General features: G+C 33.5%; 3 protein-coding genes and 1 long non-coding RNA gene across 12 annotated transcripts in view; 1 reads left to right on the forward strand and 3 right to left on the reverse strand.

Annotated features, from left to right (window-relative positions):
• The first annotated feature begins 471 nt into the window (after window positions 1-471).
• On the forward strand, window positions 472-9,288 carry LOC105458992. The gene is made up of 11 exons (XM_011704635.1): window positions 472-775; window positions 871-1,271; window positions 1,762-2,200; window positions 2,589-2,862; window positions 3,451-4,166; window positions 4,681-4,890; window positions 4,996-5,373; window positions 5,624-6,749; window positions 7,017-7,416; window positions 7,874-8,294; window positions 8,460-9,288. Exons 3-11 carry the CDS (start codon window positions 1,880-1,882, stop codon window positions 8,745-8,747), a joined length of 4,134 nt encoding a protein of 1,377 aa, XP_011702937.1. The 5' UTR covers window positions 472-775; window positions 871-1,271; window positions 1,762-1,879; the 3' UTR covers window positions 8,748-9,288.
• On the reverse strand, window positions 6,948-7,403 carry LOC105458991. Its single transcript, XR_975606.1, has 3 exons — window positions 7,324-7,403; window positions 7,130-7,248; window positions 6,948-7,043 (listed from the first exon to the last, which is right to left on the reverse strand). It is a non-coding gene; the product is annotated as an uncharacterized LOC105458991 (long non-coding RNA).
• Window positions 9,289-12,656: 3,368 nt separating the features above from the next.
• LOC105458995 (bifunctional 3'-phosphoadenosine 5'-phosphosulfate synthase-like) lies at window positions 12,657-18,012 on the reverse strand. The gene is given in 7 exon segments (XM_011704646.1): window positions 12,657-13,808; window positions 14,238-14,520; window positions 14,749-14,958; window positions 15,144-15,578; window positions 15,785-16,105; window positions 16,107-16,589; window positions 17,464-18,012. Coding segments are annotated over 7 exon segments (1,887 nt in total). The 5' UTR covers window positions 17,521-18,012; the 3' UTR covers window positions 12,657-13,710.
• A 1,449-nt stretch (window positions 18,013-19,461) lies between these two features.
• Window positions 19,462-21,462, reverse strand: part of LOC105458994 (inositol-3-phosphate synthase 1-B) — an 11,874-nt gene continuing 9,873 nt past the window's right edge. For all 9 annotated transcript variants that reach the window (XM_011704637.1, XM_011704645.1, XM_011704642.1 and 6 more), the window contains one exon: window positions 19,462-20,366. In XM_011704637.1, coding sequence (XP_011702939.1) covers window positions 19,987-20,366 — 380 coding nt within the window. In that variant the 3' untranslated portion in view covers window positions 19,462-19,986. The remainder of the gene's footprint in view (window positions 20,367-21,462) is intronic.

The following is a 21,462-nucleotide window of genomic DNA, read 5'->3' on the forward strand; positions in this document are numbered from 1 at the left end:
AATTCAATCTCAATCTCAATCTTTAGTCTGATACGGGCTTTAGAAATGTCAGAATCACCTTCACTGTGATTAGTCTATTTATAATGAGTCATCAAGGTGCAAATACATGAAGCGCGCTGAAACGCGGAGGAGGACAAAATTAACTAAACTTTAGGATGCGTTTCCATTGAGCGCGTCACTCGTCGCGTGTCATCCGTCGAATTAATCAACTAAAACTAAAATATCCCATTTTATAAAAAAAAAATTTTACAAATTATTAATATCGCATCATTTGCCGCGCGCGCGACGCGTCTTAGGATTAGGATTACGAATTTCTCGATATTCTAGAGATAAAAGAATCTTCCTCTGTATAAAATCTCGAATCGTGGCGCAGCAAATTACATAATAAAATGAGATGTTTTGATTGGTCAATTCGGATGACGCGCGCGTGACGCGCTCAGTGAGAACGCACCCTAAAGCGTTTCCGAATTCCGCGAGGGACACGGCCGCCATTTGCACGCGCCATCTGGCACTCGCGGCCAAATAGTATCGAGTATATCAGAGTATAGTGCGAATTCAGAGTTTCCTCTCGTGGAAGACGAGATTGTCGTCGGCGTTGTGTCGAAGTGCGACGGGTCTCGCGATCACATCTCTGTCTTCGGCAGATTTGAGGTTGAAATTTACAAGCGAGTCTGTGAATCTCTCTCTCTCGAGTTTCTGTCTAACCTGATCTCACTTCTTGGCTTGATTCGGTTAGAGTCTTCAAGTCTTCTGCGGGATACCGATTTAAGAACTGGTAATATTCTTGACCGATAATATTGCTCTATAAGCAAATAACTTTAGAATTTTAACATGACAATTTTTTTATGTAAACATATTTTTCTATTTTAGGAAACACGGGGAAGAGAGAAAGAGAGAGATAGAGTGAGAGAGAGAGAGAGAGAGAGAAAGGGAGAAATTTTCTGCTGCGATTGATTGAGAAAGAATCTTGTAATTAGCAATCTTGAAATTTGTGAAAATTTCCAAATACGGAGGAAAATACAAACTGCGCTTAGTTTCTTGTATTTCTTTTTCGTACACACTCATTTTAATGGTTGATATAAAAACACAGTTTTAAATATGCAACTAATGCTCTCACCAAGATGAAACATCTACTGTGACATTAACGATTGTATTGGAATTCATTTGTTTCAAGATTGCAATATGTGTGCAAAGAAGAAAGTGATTATATAGTGAGAACTACAGAATAGGGACAGCAACACTGTAGTCAGTATTATTCTTCAATGATTAAGGTATTTTACTTTGTTTTTTTATATGAAATAAAGATTTTGATAATTGTAAGATGTCTCTTTAAAAAAATAATATTACGAAAAAAGAAAATTATAACAAGTTGGCATGGTAAGCAGTGCTACAATTCTTATAAGATTTCAAATCAATAATATAATTGTGTATAATGATAATCTTTACAAACGTTTGGCACTGTTTGAGACATCCTCAGTATAGCAAAGTATCAATGTTCAGCGTATCATTCCTTCGATGAGATCCTATCCTATCTGTCTATTGACACTGAGGATGACTCAGAGTCAAAACGTTTGTAAAAATATTGTATATTATATATTGTATTACTGGTTTGAAATTTTATAAGAATTGCGCACTGCTTACCTTATAACACCCTTTTTTGTAATATTGTTTTTGAAAATTTAGGAATCCGTGACATATTCATGATATCCGTCTTACATTTATTTTTCTTAAATTTTATTATATACTAAAAATGTCCAGCAGGGAGGTATATATTCCATCTCAAACAAGAAGAGAGAAAACAAGGGATAAAGTTAAAATTTATCACATGCTGGAGAACAAGTATAAGTGGTTCTGAAGACGAAAGGAAAAAAAAGAGAAGATGCCGAATCCTGAAATCAGCAAACGTGATCACAATTATAGTGAATCGAAATCTCAATATGCCAACAATAGTGTCGATGGCGTTATCAGCAAGATACCTAAGACAGGGTCTATTGTGGGTCAAATTCGAGATATCAATGAGCTGAAGAAGATTGCGCCGCGCGTCCGTCTACAGGATACTGAGAGCTTGACGAATGAATTGACGAGGATCTCTTCTTTAAATAACCACAAGTCACAGCAAAACAATTCGTCCGTTCTCGAGAGAACGCGGCAAGAACTGAGAAAATACTGCCGCACTTGCGCTGGCCTAAAACTGCCCTTGGTATAAACTTTATATTTTTTCTTTTAATTCAGATGAGATCTTTTGTAGTTTGAATTTAAAATAAAAAGAAGGACAAGTGAAGAAATAAGATGGATAAAAATCAAATAATTAGACAAATGCTGAAATATTACAGTAAGAGTAGATTGATAGAATTGTTTTAGGAAAGTAAAAAACTTGAAATTCGTTTTACCTACATATTATTGTGATTTTTAGTTAATGTAATCTGTTACTTTAATGTTCCCCATTGTTTATTACGGGATCATCATTGGCATATCATAATTCTATTCGCATGGTTAATTTGTAACAGATATAATTGTTGATTACATTTCATTATTTTTATAATGGTTCAATAATCTTATTATATGCTATCGATTGTTTCACATTACAGGTGGATATCTTTAGTGAAAAGGGTATCAAATTGCGATTGAGTCAGCAAATCAAGCATCTCGAAGTGAATCCTTATGATAGTCCATGCACACAGATGTGCATGGACTGCATCTGCGATCTTAGAATGAGTTATAAATTTTTCATGCAGATTAAAAAAGCTGAGATAAAACTCAAATCTATCCAAGTCAATCTCACGACTGATAATGTCACGAAGAAAGTAATGCCGATCGACGTGTCTTCAGCAATGAAAGAAGAGAAACAATCATCTTATTCAGGTAGGTACTCTTCTTCGCATTTCTCATGTTTTTCGTGTATTTTAATTTACAGTGAATAATTTTACATTATATGATGTATATATGAATTTTACAATTCTTTTACAAGATTATTTTACACATCTTACAGTTTTTACATTTTCATCATTACGTTTTTCAATAACAAGATTTTTAATAAAAATTTTGCTTGTAAGTCATGTCTACTTAAAATTGTTTGAAAAATTTGTTGTTCAAAAAGCTCTCTAAAGCTTTTCAAGAATTTCTTGAAATTGTTTTTTTATAATTGCTTCAATTGTTTATAACTGAATATTTATAAGCCTAGATATGCTCAAATTATTAGAAAACAGAAACAACTCAGAACTTAAAATCGGCTAAGAGAATCTGCAATTCAATAAAAGCGCGACTATCAATAATCTTCAATGTATCATTTTGTTGTGTTTACCATAAAAGAGTTGTAAATTTTTTATTACTTAAAAATCTCATTTCTAGAACATTTCTAGAACAGTAAATTGGCAACATTTACCTAGAAAAAGAAAAAGAAAAGAAGATAAGAGTGATTACGTCAAAATAAGAAAATTTCTTTTTCTTCAGAAACAAAGCAAGAATATCAATTAACATCAGCAATCCAACAAAATCCATCTTTATTCCATCAAAATCCAACACCAACAAAGCATGAAAACCAAACCATTTCTGGGAGTCAAGCAGATGACTCTGTTCCCAAAATTTGCGCCATCTTTTCGTTGAACGAATCGAAAGTAAAAAAGGATTTTGGAAAGGAAGAAGAGGAGGAGGAAAAAGAAGAAGATAACGACGAAGAAGAGGTAGTACAAATAAGTGGAGGAATATTCGAGGAGGTGGCGGAGGGAGAGGATGAAGAATCTATCGAGGAATTTGATCCTGAAGACCCTGCGCTTATGGAAGATGAACAAGAAGAAGAAGAAGAAGAAGAAGAAAAAGAAGGACTTTCAAGATCTTTAAAAACCGTCTACAAGTACGATATGGCAGCAGACTCTTACGTGAGAGTGGAAGGAAATGATGAGCGAGTTTCTGTGGAATCTGAAGCCTCCCAAACTTCAGGGAATGAAAATTTAAGAGAGGGAATGAGGCAGCCGAATATCTTGAAAAGAAAACTAGTAACATCGAATAAGAATGATGGAGAGGACGAGGTACAAAACATAGTGGAGCAGCACAAGGCACAAAAGTTAGATTCAAATAATCTTTTGAATATCAATAATCCTCCAGAAGAAGATGGAATTATGTACGTAACCGTGAAGGGATCCAAACCGAACGAGATTCTTTTGGTAAAGGTGAGTAAATAATTTTACGAGAGAAAATTGTTTAAAATTGCATTTAATTGTAAAAATGTAATAAAATTTGTTTTACATTTTTTTACTTTCCTTGGTTTTGACTTTTGTATTTTATTTCGTTACCGAGAGATTATTTCGTTTTTCCCCTTTCCTTTTTACTTATTTTTATATGAATTATACTGTATACATTTTATTTTTATATTTTATTCTCAATATTTTCAATTGATTATTAATTTCGTTATATCGCTATATAAAAATTTACAAAAATTAAATAATTATAGTTATTTTATATTTTAAATTATACTGCACTATGTCTTTTACTGCACTTAGTCTTAATTTTTTTTTCTATTATTTAAAAAAATATATTTTCATTCTTTTCTTTATTTTTTAAAATTTTAATTCAATTCATGTCACTTAAACAGTTAGTTTATTTCCGACTCTTATGTTTTAAGCACAATTTGTATACATACATTATAATTACATCAATCACTTATCTATCTGTGACTTCTTTTAGGTCAAGAAAATGGACAAACCCATGGAATCCAAGCGCGCAGTAACCTCCGCTGATCTCAAGCCTGTTGAGCGTTTTCTCAAACGTTATGAAACGTTGACATCGAAGGACTTTTCCTCTCGACGCCCCGATGCCCGCGAGCAAATAATTGAGGAACAAATCGAAGAATATAAAAAGAAACGAGAAAAAGTCCTTGGAGGTCAATCGTTCAATGTGAACGAAACACAAAGAAAAATACCAGAAGAAGAAATTTCCGTCAATATGAATTTTGAAAAGGCACAAGAAGAAATGACAGTTCCGAAGGAAGTAGATGGAGAGAGAGAGGAGAAAGAGGAGGAGGAGGAGGAAGAGGAGGAGGAGGAGGAGGGGGAGGAGGAGGAGGAGGAGAGGATAAAGATAAAACAGGAGGACGAGGAGGTGGAGGAGGAGGAGGACAAGAAGGAGGAGGCGGAGGAGGAAGAGGAGCAGGAAGAAGAAGGAGAGAAGATGGAAAAGAGTAACGAGAAGATTGACGAGGGTCAAGAAAAGGCCAATGATAATACAGAGGAATATTTTTCAAAGTTATCAAGATTGAAACTAAAGTGGGAAGAGACAAAACGGAAAAAGGAAAGTTTGCAAAAGGAACTAAACGCATCGTATAACGAAGGGAATTTGGAGAAATTGGCAAAAGTTTTGGGGGAACAAGAAAATCTGCAGGTAATTGATATTTCGTTATTAGATACTATTGCTTAACTTAAACTTTATCTCTTCCTTATTTATATATGTACCACTCACATTATTTATTTTTCTATTGTTAATCATAAAGGAGGCGTAAATTTGAATTACTGGCCCATTCTGTGTAAAATACACAAAATTTTTTATTTATATTTATAATTTCATTCCCTTTCTTTAAATTTATCTCTCTGATTCTTACTTTCTGTTCCACAATTTTTTTTCCTCATTCTAGGAATTCCAAGAGTACCTGAAGCAGCGTAAAATCGTTCTTACTCGCCTTAAAGACGAGGACATAATCTCCCTCTATGAAGATCGATTCTCCACGACTTTAAAATCGCTCCCTAAATCGCTTCCAGACCTTATCGACACTCAACCTCCTAGCGATCCTCTTTCCGAAGAGCGCTATTTGGAATGCGATTACTGCTCCGAAACCTTCTCCAACCGCGATGTTCTCGAGGAACATCTCAAGTCCCACGACTACCGTATGCTTCATTATTGCGACGATTGTGGGGAGGAATTTCAAACGAATAAAGCAAAAAGAAATCATAACGTGATTTGTGTGAAGAAATTAATTTGCAAATATTGTGACATAATTCTCGACTCCAGAGGGAAAAAACGTCAGCATGAGCAGAAACATGTTGATGCTCTTTATGGTCAACTTTGCGAGGTTTGCGGAGAAAGATTCAAACACCAAGGAACCCTGGATCAACACCTGAAGACGCAACACACGAGCTTGGAGAAGATTTATCAGTGTCCAAAGTGTCCAAAAAAATTTGCTTTCAAACAAAAGTTGAGTTTTCATCTAAAGTCTGTTCACACTACTCTAAGAGCGTATCTTTGCGAGGATTGCGGTGCAGATTTCAAGAATCCCGCAAGTTTAAGACATCATAGAATCCGAAAACATCAACCGGTTGGAAATAAGAGGGAATGTCAAGTTTGCAGAAAATTGGTGCCGTTTTACAGTTTGTCGAAACACATGCACACGCACAAAGCCTATAGTATCCAATGTCCACATTGCGACAAAATGTTCAAGAACAGCTCGACTTTGAAGCAACATGTGAGAATTCATGAAGATCAAAGGCAGTATCGTTGTGACACTTGCGGCGTGGGATTTAATCGGAGGGACGGTTTGAGGCTACATATGAGAGTGCACGAAAAAACCGGTAGTAGAGGCTTGAAAGAATGTTCCTGCCAAGTTTGTGGGGAAAAGTTTCCAAATCATTCGACTTTGGTGATTCATAGGAACAGAGTGCACAAGGATGGGAGGCAGTATACGTGTCACATTTGTAACAGGTCAATGATTTCGGCAAGATCGCTCGAGTGGCACATGTCGCACATTCATAACGAGTCGATGCCAGGTAATTGCAGCAGCACGTATGATGATTTCTAACGTGTAGTGTGTTGTCAAGTCTGCAATACACATTACTTTACTTTATTAAGAGAGAATATAATTGGAGTTTAAATTAAAATTAAAATGAGGAACATTTGCGCAAGAAATTTATTCAAATATTCTCTCGTAATATATATGTGAGAGTAAAAGATGAGGAAGGATATAAAAAATTTTAATACATTCTTTTTTATAGATGGAATTTTTGAAATAATAGAAAAAGTAATTTCTCTTGTAGGCATTATCCACGACGAATCTGGTCTGCCTGAAAAGAAACGAGTTTCCTGCTATCATTGCAATAAGACTTTCAAGACGGAGCTGATTCTTCGTACACACATAAAAAATACGCACATGGAGAAGGACCCGTTAAAGTGCACCGACTGCGAGGCTATTTTTACATCCGAAGTGCGTCTCCGTCATCATATGATGGTCGTCCATAATCGTCTCGAGGGTACTTTGGCATGCCCTCACTGTCCGAAACGATTCGTGAATCAGTTAAGGCTAAAGACTCACATGATCTCTCATTCTGAGGAAAGGCCATATACCTGCGAGATTTGCGGTTTCAACCTCAAGACAAAGATCCAGTTGATCAAGCATCATCAAAACCGGCACAGCGATGAAAGACCTTTGCAGTGCAGGTAAAGTAATGATCGCGTTACTTTAATAAAGGTTCATTTCTCTCAAAATCGTGCAAATGAATCCCTTGGGGCTTACGAGAATTATTATATGAAGAAACGTGACGTGGTTATTCTCGCCTCACATTAAATTTATTTATTCATTCGGGACTTAATCATCACATTTGTTCAATAACTTTAATTGTCAAAATTTAAACTGAAAAATGATTAAAAATTGGAAATTAATAGAATTAATGTTTTAATACCAAGTACACACTATTACGCACTCGACTCGAGAAAATCGTCCAATCTACATATCATTATCGTTATCAAGTATTATTATTTAATAACAGTTTAAAATATTGCAGGTTGTTTGTGAATTTTCAAGTTGGAAAATGATATTCGTGTTATTTATTTTATGAATGTATGTACATATCATTGTATTGTCATCTATTTATCGTACATATTCGATATGTTTCAGGTATTGTCCTTGGCGATGCAAGCAAGTGAGTGCTCTTGTTTGCCACGAGCGCACGCATACCAATGAACGTCCATATTCATGTAGCGTATGCCGGCAACGTTTCAAATATCTTGGCGACAAAAACAAGCATGAACGTCGTCACGAGAGCCTCGGTGGTTCAGGCTTCAAGCGTATTGTACCCGGAAGGAATGTCAAACCGAAGACACGCACCGGAGATTCCGACGGATCCGAGCAAGAGCAGGGTCTCCTCAAGGAATCGGCAAGTCAACGGGACATTCAGGTTACTCAAGAGCAATACGAGGAACAGCAGGAGGAAGGACAATATAGTCAGAAATTTTCGGAGGAACAAATGATCAAGTTCGAACAGGAGCAGATTGTCAAATTTGAAGGTCAAGAGGAATATGAACAAGTGTACGAACAGGTAAGGCTCCTGCTCAATAACTACTTCATTTTGCTATGTTTTCCATTTCTGGATCTCGCTGTCGATTGTCGCAGCGAGGTAATTGTTGAAGACAGCTATGTGAAATAGCAATAATCAGCAGTCATGAGTCTCGTTGAGTTTTCTCCAACTTGGTTGTTCTTCTAGGAGTATGAAGAAACTTCGAGAGAAGCATCAGAAGCTACCGAGGTAATTATGAACATGGAAGATTCCAATGTATATACAGAGGAGGTTACGGCCGATAATATAGAATCTGGCGCGGAGATCATAACAGATGAGTTGATGACGAATGACATTCTGCAATCTGGCACTGCTGTTGTGCATCTGCAACGCGAAGACTCGGGGAAGATTCAAATGATACCAGTAGTGCTGTCTCTGCCCGACTTATCCGACGCAAGCAGCGAAGTTACCGCATCAATTATGTATAACAACTAGATTTCACTTTTCTCGGCAAAAAATGGTTTTCCGTAAAAAATATAATGAACGTAAAAGGTTCTTGAAAGGTCTAATAAATCTTTGAACTCTGATTCCGTTTAATCTCCCCTCGATTGTACACAAAGAGTGGCATATGCAAAATGATGACGGTTTAATGGATGGGAATTTGATTTCTCATAATCTGAATTTGTCTAATCAGGAAAGAAAATATTGCAGAAGAATTTGATAAAACAAGTTGTGGGAAGAAAGATGTATGAAATTCGAAAATTGATCAATTATGAAAAAAATATTCTCATTAAACGAAAAAGTGCAAAACTATGTACGAAAAAGAAACCAAAACTCTTGAAAGCGCTTGTTTTGTAAGATAACGCGATACGCTATGTAAACTATCTTGTATAAATTAGTGAGAGCGTGATATGTGCGTGCGTATGTGTATTGTCCATTAAATAAATCACTCTATGTATCATTATTTTGCATCAATCTTTATAAAGATTGTATTACACGCTTCTTTTTAATGAACTATTGCTCTATTCTCTGTTTACATCTTTTGCACTTTTTTGATGTTCTTTCTTTTTTAGAATAAGACATTTATATCGCCATCACATTAACATCATCATTAACCTTATCATTGTTATTTTTCAGTTATTTTCTTCCTTCAATACTCTCGAGAGTGCAAAATACATATATATATATATATATATAAAAGACAAACTTCAAATAGTTGTATTTGATGTAATAATGTGCAGTTATAAAATATCCATCGAAATCCGTGGAATCTGTTTTTTTTTTTAGCTACATTTACTGCATTTTTTTCTTTATTTCAAACCTTGAATGTATTTGTCCATTAATTTATTTTAAGGAAATGCAGCTAGAAATAGTTTTAATCATAAGATAATATTTTTACTACATGTATGTATTTTACTACTTTTTCGCTTGTCTCCAAATCTCTTTAACTTTCTAGATAATTATTCATTCACTTTAAATGCAAAAAGTAACTTAACACAACTAAAAAAACAAAATATGCTTTTTAATACGTTATACTTACATTCTTTGCTAATACTTATATTTTACAAAGATGGTCAGGGTTACGAACTCATTGTCAGTATATTATACACACACACACACACACCGAAAGTGTGTGTGCGCACGCGCGCATGTATGTGTGCATGTTAAGTATCTTAGATAAGATAATGATAAGAAAATTTTTCGCCTATTTTTTCTAATGTCGCGGATCACAATTATTCAAATGTTTTCTCATTTTTTCAGAATAAAAATTGAAGATTCCTAAATAAAACAATCACATGCAAAAAGATATACCTAATTTTATGAATAAAGTCTGCGCTTTTGATACATGTGCAAGTTTAAAATTGAAAGGAAAGGGGAGCTAAATATAGTGGCAGATGTATATTTTTCGGGGAAGTGATTATATATTTAAAGCAATAAAATTAATGTAAGATTTGTATGTCAAAAATTGTGTTTTAAAAATTAGGTAGACGTACATAATTAAATGTATAAATAAAATTAATTAGTTTTATGTTAGAATATAATTATCATTATAATTTATCATTTACAAGAAAATAATAAATTAATTTAAAATTGAAAGAAAATTGAATAGACATATTTCCAAAATTTATACATATTGGCATGTATATGTATTTCTCTCTCTCTCTCTCTCTCTCTCTCTCTCTCTCTCTCTCTACATGTCGGTGTTCTTTTGGTATTCGGACGACTTTGAAATTAAAAATCATTACCATGTATACGTCACTAGTTTAAGCGTACTAATTACTTGCAGCTATAAATTATGACATCATAAAAAAAAAACAATTGAGTCATCTTGATTTTTTCTTTGTATTATTACATTCAAAGAAATCAGTTTTTCTTGATTTGTATGCAATAAAATATATTTATGAAATGTACGCTGTACACTTTCAGATTTGTAGCTCAATAAAAGTAGCCACAAATCGCTACGTATCAATTATCTACACAGTCATAATTATTTTATAATCGTACAACAATATTGTAATGTTGCAACGAAATATCTTTTTAATGTTTGGAAAATAAAATTTTAAAAATCCCAATTTAGTCAGGAGTATATGCATTTTTTCACTGTTTAATAATTAAGTCTATAAATTCTTTACTTTAATAAATTCCTTAGTTGTTGCAACAGATATGTTACAAAACGTATACAAAAATCCAAGAAATCAATAAAATTCAAAGAATCCACAAGATAATGATGGAAATTTATAGAAAAAAAAATCAAAATTTATACATCACAATCTTAATTAAGATGTGATAAAGATTTGACTACCCAGTAGAAATGTATCCAGTATTATCATTACTTAAGAGTAAAATTATCTCAATGAGAATTATTAACAACATATATATATACATATATATATATATATATATATATATATGTGTATATATATTTATTTATTAATAAGGTAAAGACAAAAAAATAACGGGTGATGGGAACTACTTATTATTTAAACAATATCCTTTCATGTGAAATAAGTATATATTATATTTATATATATCTTTTTTGTTATATACATTTATTCTCAATATATATATGTTTAAATAAAAAATATCAGACTCTTCGTGCTTCATTTGTATAAAATAAAATTTTGTACAAATTTTATATGCAATTTTATAGTAATTTTTGTGAATTCCGGATGATGCACCCGAAAGAATAACATTCCATACAGCACAGGAAAATTGCAAAAACGCTGTAGAAATATTTCATTGAAAGATTGCAATATTATACATAATGTAGTTTGTTTTGTTAATTAGACGATTAAAATATCGCAGCAACGTTGGAATGTGGCTTCGCCAGTTATAAAGCAGTCTACAATATACTATCGCACATAGCATAGTTTGAGTATGCATGTATATCAATGGCAGTATGTAGTATAACATGTGCAACGATATTATACATTTGATATTTCTAATTTCAATACTTAGATTGAATAAGTTTGAAAAAACATGTAGAAATATTCAACGTCAGATAAAAGCTTGTGTTTTTTTTACCTTCTGATATAAAAATTTTACAAATGACATTATAATCATAAATCATAAATATTACATTGTACATATAACAAATAATCAAGTGTAATCATAATTGCAATGTGTTGTCATAGTATATGTCTATACACAGGGTGTCCCAAAATTCGTGAATCAAAATATATAATAATTATAGCAAGAAAGTCTTTGAAAAATTAAGTAAAAAAGTTATTTGTAAATTTTTACTTTAAGCAATAGTTTTTAAGATATAAGGGTTTAAATTTAACCAAGTAAGATTAGTACTCGTGTGAAGTGCGCGACCACTAACACTATTGATATTTTCACGGACATGTTTCCGTTTAATCGTAATCTATAATTAGCTAAATTTAAACTCTTATAAACTCTTATATTATCTCAAAAATTACTGCTTAAAAACTTACAAATAACTTTTTTACTTAATTTTTCGAAAACTTTCTTGCTATGACATTTTGATCCGCGAATTTCGGAATACCCTGTATATGTATATTGAGGGAAAGATTTCTAGTCAATTATGGAAAAATTATTTCGAATTAAGTACGCATGTATTAGTTAAATGAATACATTAGGTACATTCAATCATCTTTAAGATGATACTTATGGTAATGGCCATTATTATATTTGCTAGTACATAACATTTTTTTATGGGATGTATGTATAACACGGGAAGCGTAACACCACTTGACAAATTAGAATTGCACTTGACAATTTTTTGCTGCCACAATTGCTATACAGGTCTCGTCATAATTTTACAATGTTTTCACAAAGTTGCTACGTAATGCAACTGAAGATTCTGTGCTGCATGAAAAAATGTAATTCAACATTAAGTTTGTAAGTAAAGTTATTTAAATTGTAACGCATTCGTCTTATTAATGTTATTTATCTCTTTCTAGTCTCATTGAAGTGCGTGTATAAAGTCCTGCTGCTTATTTCAATGATGTTTGTACCATTGAAAATTCTTCTAAATAGAATTGGAATGTTCCCTTCCTTTCATCTCGAGGAGAAATAAAATTCTTTTATTTCTTTCTTCTCTGTTTAATCATTGATTGCGATAGAATTTTACAGCAAATTCATTCACACTGTGATTGTATTTCTATATTATAAAGACTGCTATACACGAAGATATCTGAGTGCAAAAGTAATATAAATGTATTTTGAATATTTAAAATATTTAATATACATTTCGCTAAAAATGTAAAAAACATGCACATTAGGTATTTTATCGGTCACAATGCTTAGTATTGTATGGTGTGTTTTGTTATTAAAAATTTTGATGTATAGCAATCTTTAACATTGCTATTAATAGAAAATAGTGCAGGTTTGAACTCACGTGTTCTTCAACGAATAGTCTGATATCAGTTTTGAAATAAAATAATATTATCAATGCTCTGACAAACTTCAACCAGATAAGCGTATTTTGCATCTCAGTCTAAATGTGATTTAGGCCGAGAGCACAAAAAATGAAATGCATGACACAGCATAAGCATAGCATAAGATTGCTGGGTCAACGAACATCTATAGTATAAAGTCTCTATACTGATTTACATAAGATTCTCATTAGTCTAGCGATCTTATGCTTGCGCTCTGTATTATGTATTTCATCTGCTCCCGGCTTTACAACTTTCTATTTTGTTTTCCTGTATTAAAAAAAATCGACTTTCCCTTATAGGTATACATGCTGCTTTGAATTAACCGCACTGTCTTTAATTTGTGGATTTTTTATTTTTCTGAATCGATTCTTCAAATTTATCTAAAGCTTTGATAGAGGAGAAAGAAAGAAAAAAGAATATCATCTTTCTCTCATATATTTTTTATATATTATTAATAAAACTCAATAGTCAAACATCAAATTAAGGTCGGTAAAGTTCATTTCAAATCGTTTAAAGGCCAAACCTTTATCACACTCATTGGCGAGTGTTCAAATTTAATTCTTGTCTAAACTTTGGTAGTATTGCACAAGTACTTGCCATGCTTTAGGTGCCATAAAGCCATCCGGGGGATTTTGGCCTGCCTTTGCTAATCCTGTAAGTACAAAATAATTAATGGTGTATTGGGATATTGTGTAGAAAATTTTGAATTTCGAAAATTTCAGTATTATGAAATTTTTTAGATTTTTTCAACATTTTGAAAAAAGTATGTTATGACGAAAACATTGAAGTAATTCGTAAGAATAAATTCCATAATGTAAATTATATGAAACAAAGATAAAGATCAAATTAGGCGAAAAATTATGTATATTTTTATCTTCATTTTATCTTCACATTTTTATTTTGCATCTTTGGTTTTATATTATTTTATCTTTAATGTGTGCCTGTTTTGCTTAATTTTGCTTTTACTTTTGCCATTGTTTTATATTATTTTTATATTGGCCCTTCTTCTTTAAAGAATCCTTCTTTTTTAAAGAATATTAAAACTTATTTATATCATAGAATATCATAATCAAGAACTCACCTCGCATTTTTGTTCCTGAAATGAACTCAAAGTCTTGTTTCCGCTCGGAGTCGAAGAATGCCATCTTACCACTCCGCGTATCATAGGCAGCCACTTTGAAGGGAATGATCTCAAGATTATGAAGACCTCGGGCCATAGAGAGTATTTTGGCGCCATGAGTGGGATCATACAAATTTCCATCAGGCGTGGCGTCTTTGTTTGGATGCGGTATACCCGCAGGATCCCTACCTACGATGTAGAAATTGGCGCCAGCATTCATCCTAGCCTTTGCGTGCCATTGCACCTGCATAAAGATATAATTTTGTTTATCTCGTTTATGTTACTCGAGGGATCTAGCTGGTAAGTATACAGGTAAGAGATGCACGGGATGCTACAACAGAGACAAAGTCAAAGTTATAAGTTAGCAAAACAGTTAAAACTAAAAATAAAAATTTCAAAATTTTATTCATTACATTGAAGTTAGGCTGAACTAATTGTGTAAAGCTCGTAAAGCTGGTTACAATTTTTTCACCTCAATCGGTCCAGCATACATCATCGGGCTGGGGAAGATAGCCAGTAACGTGGAATTAGCATCCAGCACACCCTCGTCCAGAACCGCCTTGTGCTGTAAGATCCTGGTGTACAGGGACACATCGTCTTCTTTAGTCCAACCACCCAGCGGATGTAGTAGCAGCACGGGATTTTTGAAACCACGCTCCTCCAACAATCGTCTCTTTGTGTCCTTGTGCGATAAACAACAAGGTGGTCATCAGGTTGGATTATCTCAATATGTGTAGGACAAGATATATTACTTATAGAGCGTGATAACATGCGACACATTTCTTCCCGCGAATCTTTTTCTCTCGGAGCGGTACATAAAAACGAGGGCGGCGGTCGCACTTTGAACACAAGTAGTGACATATATACCTGCATAAGCAGCGCATGTCCATTGTGAATGGGATTTCTTAGCTGGAAAGCAAATACGGCATCAGCCTTCATCTTTCGACATCTGGCACGGATTTCGTTCGGTGTGAGCCTGTATTTGTCAAGCCCATCGTGCCATCTGATCCTCTCTAAAACTTCGAGGTCGCCTCCCATCAACCAGTCTCCAGAATCATAAATCATCCTGACATAGGGATGACCCAAGTTATTAGTGCCAAACTGCCAACTACAACGCTCTTCTTTCCGATGGAAATAAAATTCCGGTCTTCGTAGTATGGCCAAAGCTTTCTGCTTGTGCTTCAAGGTAACGGCGAGAGAATTTTCCAAACGGTTCTTATCAATCGTGCTTATCTCAAGAACAATCGGCACCGATTGGTTCACTTCTTTGCCATCTTCGAGCAAACACCGCAAGTGTTGGGCCTTAAAAAAGATAAGATAATGACAATATATTAATATATATAATATATAACGATCAAAGTTTAAGTCGATCAAAAAATCGCATTGCTCGATTATCAATTTTAATATACGCTCATACGCGCGGAATCATTTGATAAATATATATCAGATTGTATCGGCACAATCGTGTTTTTTTATATAGCTAGATTGCTTCAGGTGTATGTACGTACCTGAAGATATTGATGTTCTCTCATAAAGCCGGTTAATGGCGTCGCCCATCCTTCCGCCAGAACTTGCAGCCATTGCACGTTGAGTTCATTAATCTCCACGCTTTGCAGAGTTTCCGCTTCCATTTTCGCGGAAGCTAGCCTGGAATCCGGTACAAAGAGCTCCCTGATCAAATCTGATGGTTTTGCAAGCTGTGGAATGATACGATGCTTCTCTAAAAGTTCAATTACAGTCGAAGCAGATTCTTCAGGAGTGCAATTCTCGGTCTTGACAATTAAGTCAGGTTTTGTGGGTCTCTCGTACATTTGATCGATGCCGGTGAAAAGCTTTAATGGTACCCTGCCGCGCTTTCTTGTAAAGGCCCTTAGTGTCGCGAGCTTCGCAAAGTGATAAGGGTGTATCAACAAACACCTCGAAGAAGGGCAGGTCAGCTTCTTTATGAATCTGTCTTGCCATCTGTCTATCCTCTTCGAAAGGTGACACAAAGCTGCAAAGACAGATTTGTCCGCTATCGGCAAACAGTTTCGCTACTTCAGCCACTCTTCTAATATTTTCTTTCCTGTCTTGTTTGCTGAAAGTTAAATTGCGGTTTAGACCGCTTCTGACATTGTCGCCATCTAAGCCATAGGCAGGAATACCATGGTTCACCAAGATAGCTTCCATCTGAAACGAGATGGAGGTCTTGCCGGCACCAGAGAGACCAGTTAGCCATACCGTGCAACCCCGAAAGCCACGAATACTGCCGATCGCTTGTCCTCGTTTGGCTCTGGATACGTGATGCGCTTGCTGCGATACATTTGCGCAGATCTAAACAAGAATTTTTAACATTTTATATCAGTATACACTTAAATTGAAACTACTGGTTTTTTCTTAACTTAAATTCTAACATTTCAATATTCTTATTTCGATATATTTTTCTTTCCCAAAGAAACAGAATGTAATTTGAAACTTAAAAAATTCAATGACATATTCTTTTTTAGCATTTTTTAGAAAGTGAGACATTACATCATTTCAAATTAGAATGGATATAGGATTTAAAAGTTTAAAAACAACAATAACAAGACAATAAAGATAAAATCATAAAATTCTAAATGATAACCACCTTTAACCCTTGATATTTTTTATGTTAAATTTCCTACAATTAGATTTCTACACTTACTTCTTTCAGTTATTAATACAACCCTTTTATTATAAGTGTGGAACTTGCGCACTGGCAACTAGCTGCTTCTCCATGTCACATGTATATATTCATACAGTTAAAAAAAATAATACAAACGTACATACGTAATCATACAGTATAGATAAGATAAATAAATATTTATCTTATCTATACTCATGGATATGCCAATTTCCAAGGAGACTTTTACTCAAAAAGCAAGAGCAGTGAGTTACAATTTCAAATTACTTTTTAAAAGTGAAATTTTATATAAAAAATTCCATTCCACGATTTTAGACAACGTAGATTTCTTCGTAATAAACAAGCGCGCGTTACATACATATACATATAATATACACACTTTGAAGACAAAGCTGAAAAAGAAGATAAACAAAAAAGGAGGACACAAGGCAGGCACACAAGTGCAGTAGATATTGAACAAATATTATAAGTACTTTGTCTCATTATATTATCCTTTACTTTTATTTATTATGCTGCACGAGACGAAAGAAGCGATAAACGTACCATTATTTTTTTATTCGGTGGCGGTGCGACACTTTGCTCGGCGTTGCTCGATGACATGATTGCAGCTACTAGCAGAGCTACTCAGCGGTAGCTGTGAGTCTACGTGAGCATATACGTGGCAATTGCGTTAAACGCGATCGAAGGCGACGAGAGCGATAACGGATGACGCTTTGTTGATCGACGCTCCATGTTGATCGACGTGATTTACTCCGTTTACTAAACTGTATCACACACCATACATCGACGAGATATTATCATTATCTCGTCAGTGACCATGAATACATAAAAGACTTGCACCATGAACTTGATGTACTAAACCGCGCGATATGTACTACATACATAAATGTTACAACCATTGCGATGACAATGGCGTAAAGCGCACTCTCTCGATGTGACACACGACGCGGATTCCTCACTTTCTCAAAAATTAATAAAAACGCACGGCCCACACTCACGCGGGACACTAATCTCGACTTTCTATCGGTCTATCTGCATTTCTCTAAAATTTATCGACGTTATGCAAGTTTCGCAAAAACTATAATATCTATAATTTATTTCGTTATATATGCGCTGAAAGATGAAGGTATGTACCGACGTTGGGAAATTTACCGACCTTCGATATATCGTATATATTGGCGGTGTATGCGGTGTTTGATATTTGAGGGAGAGAAGGGAGAAATAACTCTTTTTTTCCGCGATTATATGTATATACATACGATTATTTGTCAATTGTATATAAATAGTATATATATATATCAATACATTTCATTTTTTAACGCAGCTAGAGTTGTAATTTGTAAAAAATATATATTGAAAAAAAGATGATCAAAGATTTCTCAACAACTTAATTATTTGCCACAAAATAGAATACATTGTGTAATGTACCGTATGTAAGAGAATTACAAAATTTAGGTCAAGTATATATATTTACATTCATGATCATCGTCGATAATTCTCTCGCATCCTTTGTTGATATAGACAGCAAGCGCTGTTCCCAATAAGTTTCTATGCATTCTGCATCAGTATACATATAATTACATTGCGGGAGTTTAGATTTATTTCCTACAGATTTTTTAAATATTAAATTAGGATGCATATCCTCATAAATATTAAATTAGGACGCATATCACAAATATCGTCAATTAAAATTGTACATTGATGTTGGAACATTAAAAAAAAAAAAAAAAAACAATATTAGAAAACGATAAGATATTGCGCGTATAAATCCTGTATTGTATGTACGATATTACGGGACTAATAAAATAAACTTATAATGATGATAATAATAATGTATCGAATCTGTATAAAAATAGAACTTTTGAACTTTTTCGAAATTTGAAATTTTTACGAGATACAAGATAGAACATGTATGTACATACATACATTATACATACATGATATAAATTGAAAAATTGTATATTATCCAAAGATATTTGAATCAAACATATAAATCTACTTTTTAATGCACATAAATTATGAGGGAAAGGCGGGTTTCGAAATTAAGCTATTTATTCGCTTTTTAATAAATCGGCCGTTTTAGATGAAAAGATTCTACGACGTATTATTAGTTTAATGAAAATCAGGGCGTACGTGTCCGAATTTAATTGATAATCATTAATAATTTACTAATTATTTCTATGCAAATTGCAATTCATTATTTGACTTACACATCCTTAATTATCTCATCTTTATACACGTATACATATATATATATATATATATATATATTTCATTTATTCAAAATATTTTTTTCGCAATTACAATTTATTAATTTGATCGATTAAACAATCGATTAATATATACGTTTTTTTGATAAATTGATTAAAAATAATTTATTGACATCGTAAACCAACAACTATTATAAACGATAAGAATCGAAATTAAGGAATCTTGATTTATCATAAAAAAAAATTATAATATTGTTAACAATTTCAATTTTAATAATTAACAATTTGATATTAAATATTACTTTATAAAAACATCAATAATGAACAATAATTTGGCTGTAATATATAATTTTTATTGATAGTATATTCAATCAAATTTCTAACAAAGGTTCTTCATAATCGATTAATTTCATAATCGATTAATTGAAAATGTTTGAAAACGTGGTCGAAAATCTATATTCGTTACATTAATTGTTAATTTTGTTTATGTTAATGTTGAATTAACGTGTTTATATCAAAATTGTATATTTATAATAAAATTAGAAAATCAGTCCTCAATTCCGCCATTCCCTCGCTTTTCGTAGTCTTGAGAGCATCAGCACAGTGTGTATACCCTCTTATATCGGATGCTTGATATTAAAGACAGTGGAAACAAGATTTAAAAAAAAACCCTCCACCAACCTCCTGCTTTTGATAAGAAAAGTCATAAGTTTTTATTATCATTTTGACTCTTTAGCTTTTTTCTCTATATCTCGCCTATTTCTCCCTTTTCCTTTAATTTTCTCTTTTTTTTCTCTATTCTCTATCCCTTATTATCTTCTAACTCTAATTCCATCTAGTGATCTCTGCATCTTTTTTAAATCTTAAAGATGACTTTGTGTTCAAGCAACATGTTATCCTCCGGTGGCAATGACAAGCAAGCTCGCAGAACGTTTTCGATAGCAGCTCGTTGTCGAAACAAGGCGTTCACCACCGGAGTCCCATGGGGCACTAATGGGGCCTTGCAGAGATATGACAAAATAGAGAGGACACTATGAAATCCGGAAAATTCTTCATCATCGTTGGAATCCGCTTTCTTGAAAGTGATGCGAGAGCAAAGTTCGGCTAAAATGACGAGATCGAGAATAATAGGAGTCGCAAGAAGTGAATCCTCACACGTATTATGGATTACAATTGTGTTGTGACCGCCTAGCATGATTTCAGAAGTGTATTCATCCATAGCTCTCTTGCTGTCACCTAAGAAAGATGTAAATACAAGGAGAAATTTTTATAAAAATCCGAGAAAAATTGCAAGATTCGATTTTCCAGACATTTTATAGATTTTATTAATCATTTTTCAAGAGTTTCAAGTATTTTAAAGCGATTTTAAGTACATGTACTCTATAAATTTTAAAAGGGTGATGGTGATGGGTCATGGTGGTGGTGGGTGATAGTAAGTATAAAAAAAATTTTTATTTCAAAAATTACATGATATAAAAATTTTTCAAAAAAAAAATTTTTATTTTAAAAATTAAATGCCATTATATCTGCATTGAAGCTTCTTTTCCCCAATGTTTAAAAATTCATATTTTCCAAACGTAAACATAGTAATGCATGCAGTGTATATTTATATCGTATATTGCAGCTGGCACGAGATCGGCACGCATGATCTTCCAGCAATGATAGATCATGTTGTAAAGACAACTGGCCGCAAAAAAATGTTCTATCTTGGCCACAGCCAAGGTACCACCTCCTTCTTTGTCATGGCGTCGAACGACCTAAGTATCAAGAATATTTTCAGGAGATGTATGCGATGGCTCCGATTGCTTACTGCGGTAGGATGAAGAGTCCATTTTTGCAAGTACTGGCACAATTTACCACCAGCCTTGAAGTACGTAATACTTAATTTAAAAAAATTGACTTTGACCGATCTCAAGTATCTTTTTTATATCTAACAATTTGAACTGTTGCAGTATATCGGGAAATTAATCGGCATGCACGAATTTAATCCGAACAACGATTTCACAAGAGCAATTCAACAAATAACGTGCGCGGAAAAAGCTATTACCCAACCAATATGCTCGAATGCGATATTCCTGGTGTGTGGATTCAACGCTGAACAATTTGATCCGGTACCGCCTTTATACATATATAATAGCATATTTATTTAAAAGCATATCTTATTTTTCAAAGATACTTTTAAGTGTTCCAATTTAAACTTTTTTTAAAATGATTCTAAACAAAATATAATAATCAAATTTATATGTAAACACACACACACACACACACACACACACACACACACACACACACACACACACACACACACACATATATATATATATATATATAT

The sequence above is a fragment of the Wasmannia auropunctata genome, unplaced genomic scaffold (assembly GCF_000956235.1).
Source record: "Wasmannia auropunctata unplaced genomic scaffold, wasmannia.A_1.0 LD334239.1, whole genome shotgun sequence".
Lineage (NCBI taxonomy): Eukaryota > Metazoa > Arthropoda > Insecta > Hymenoptera > Formicidae > Wasmannia > Wasmannia auropunctata.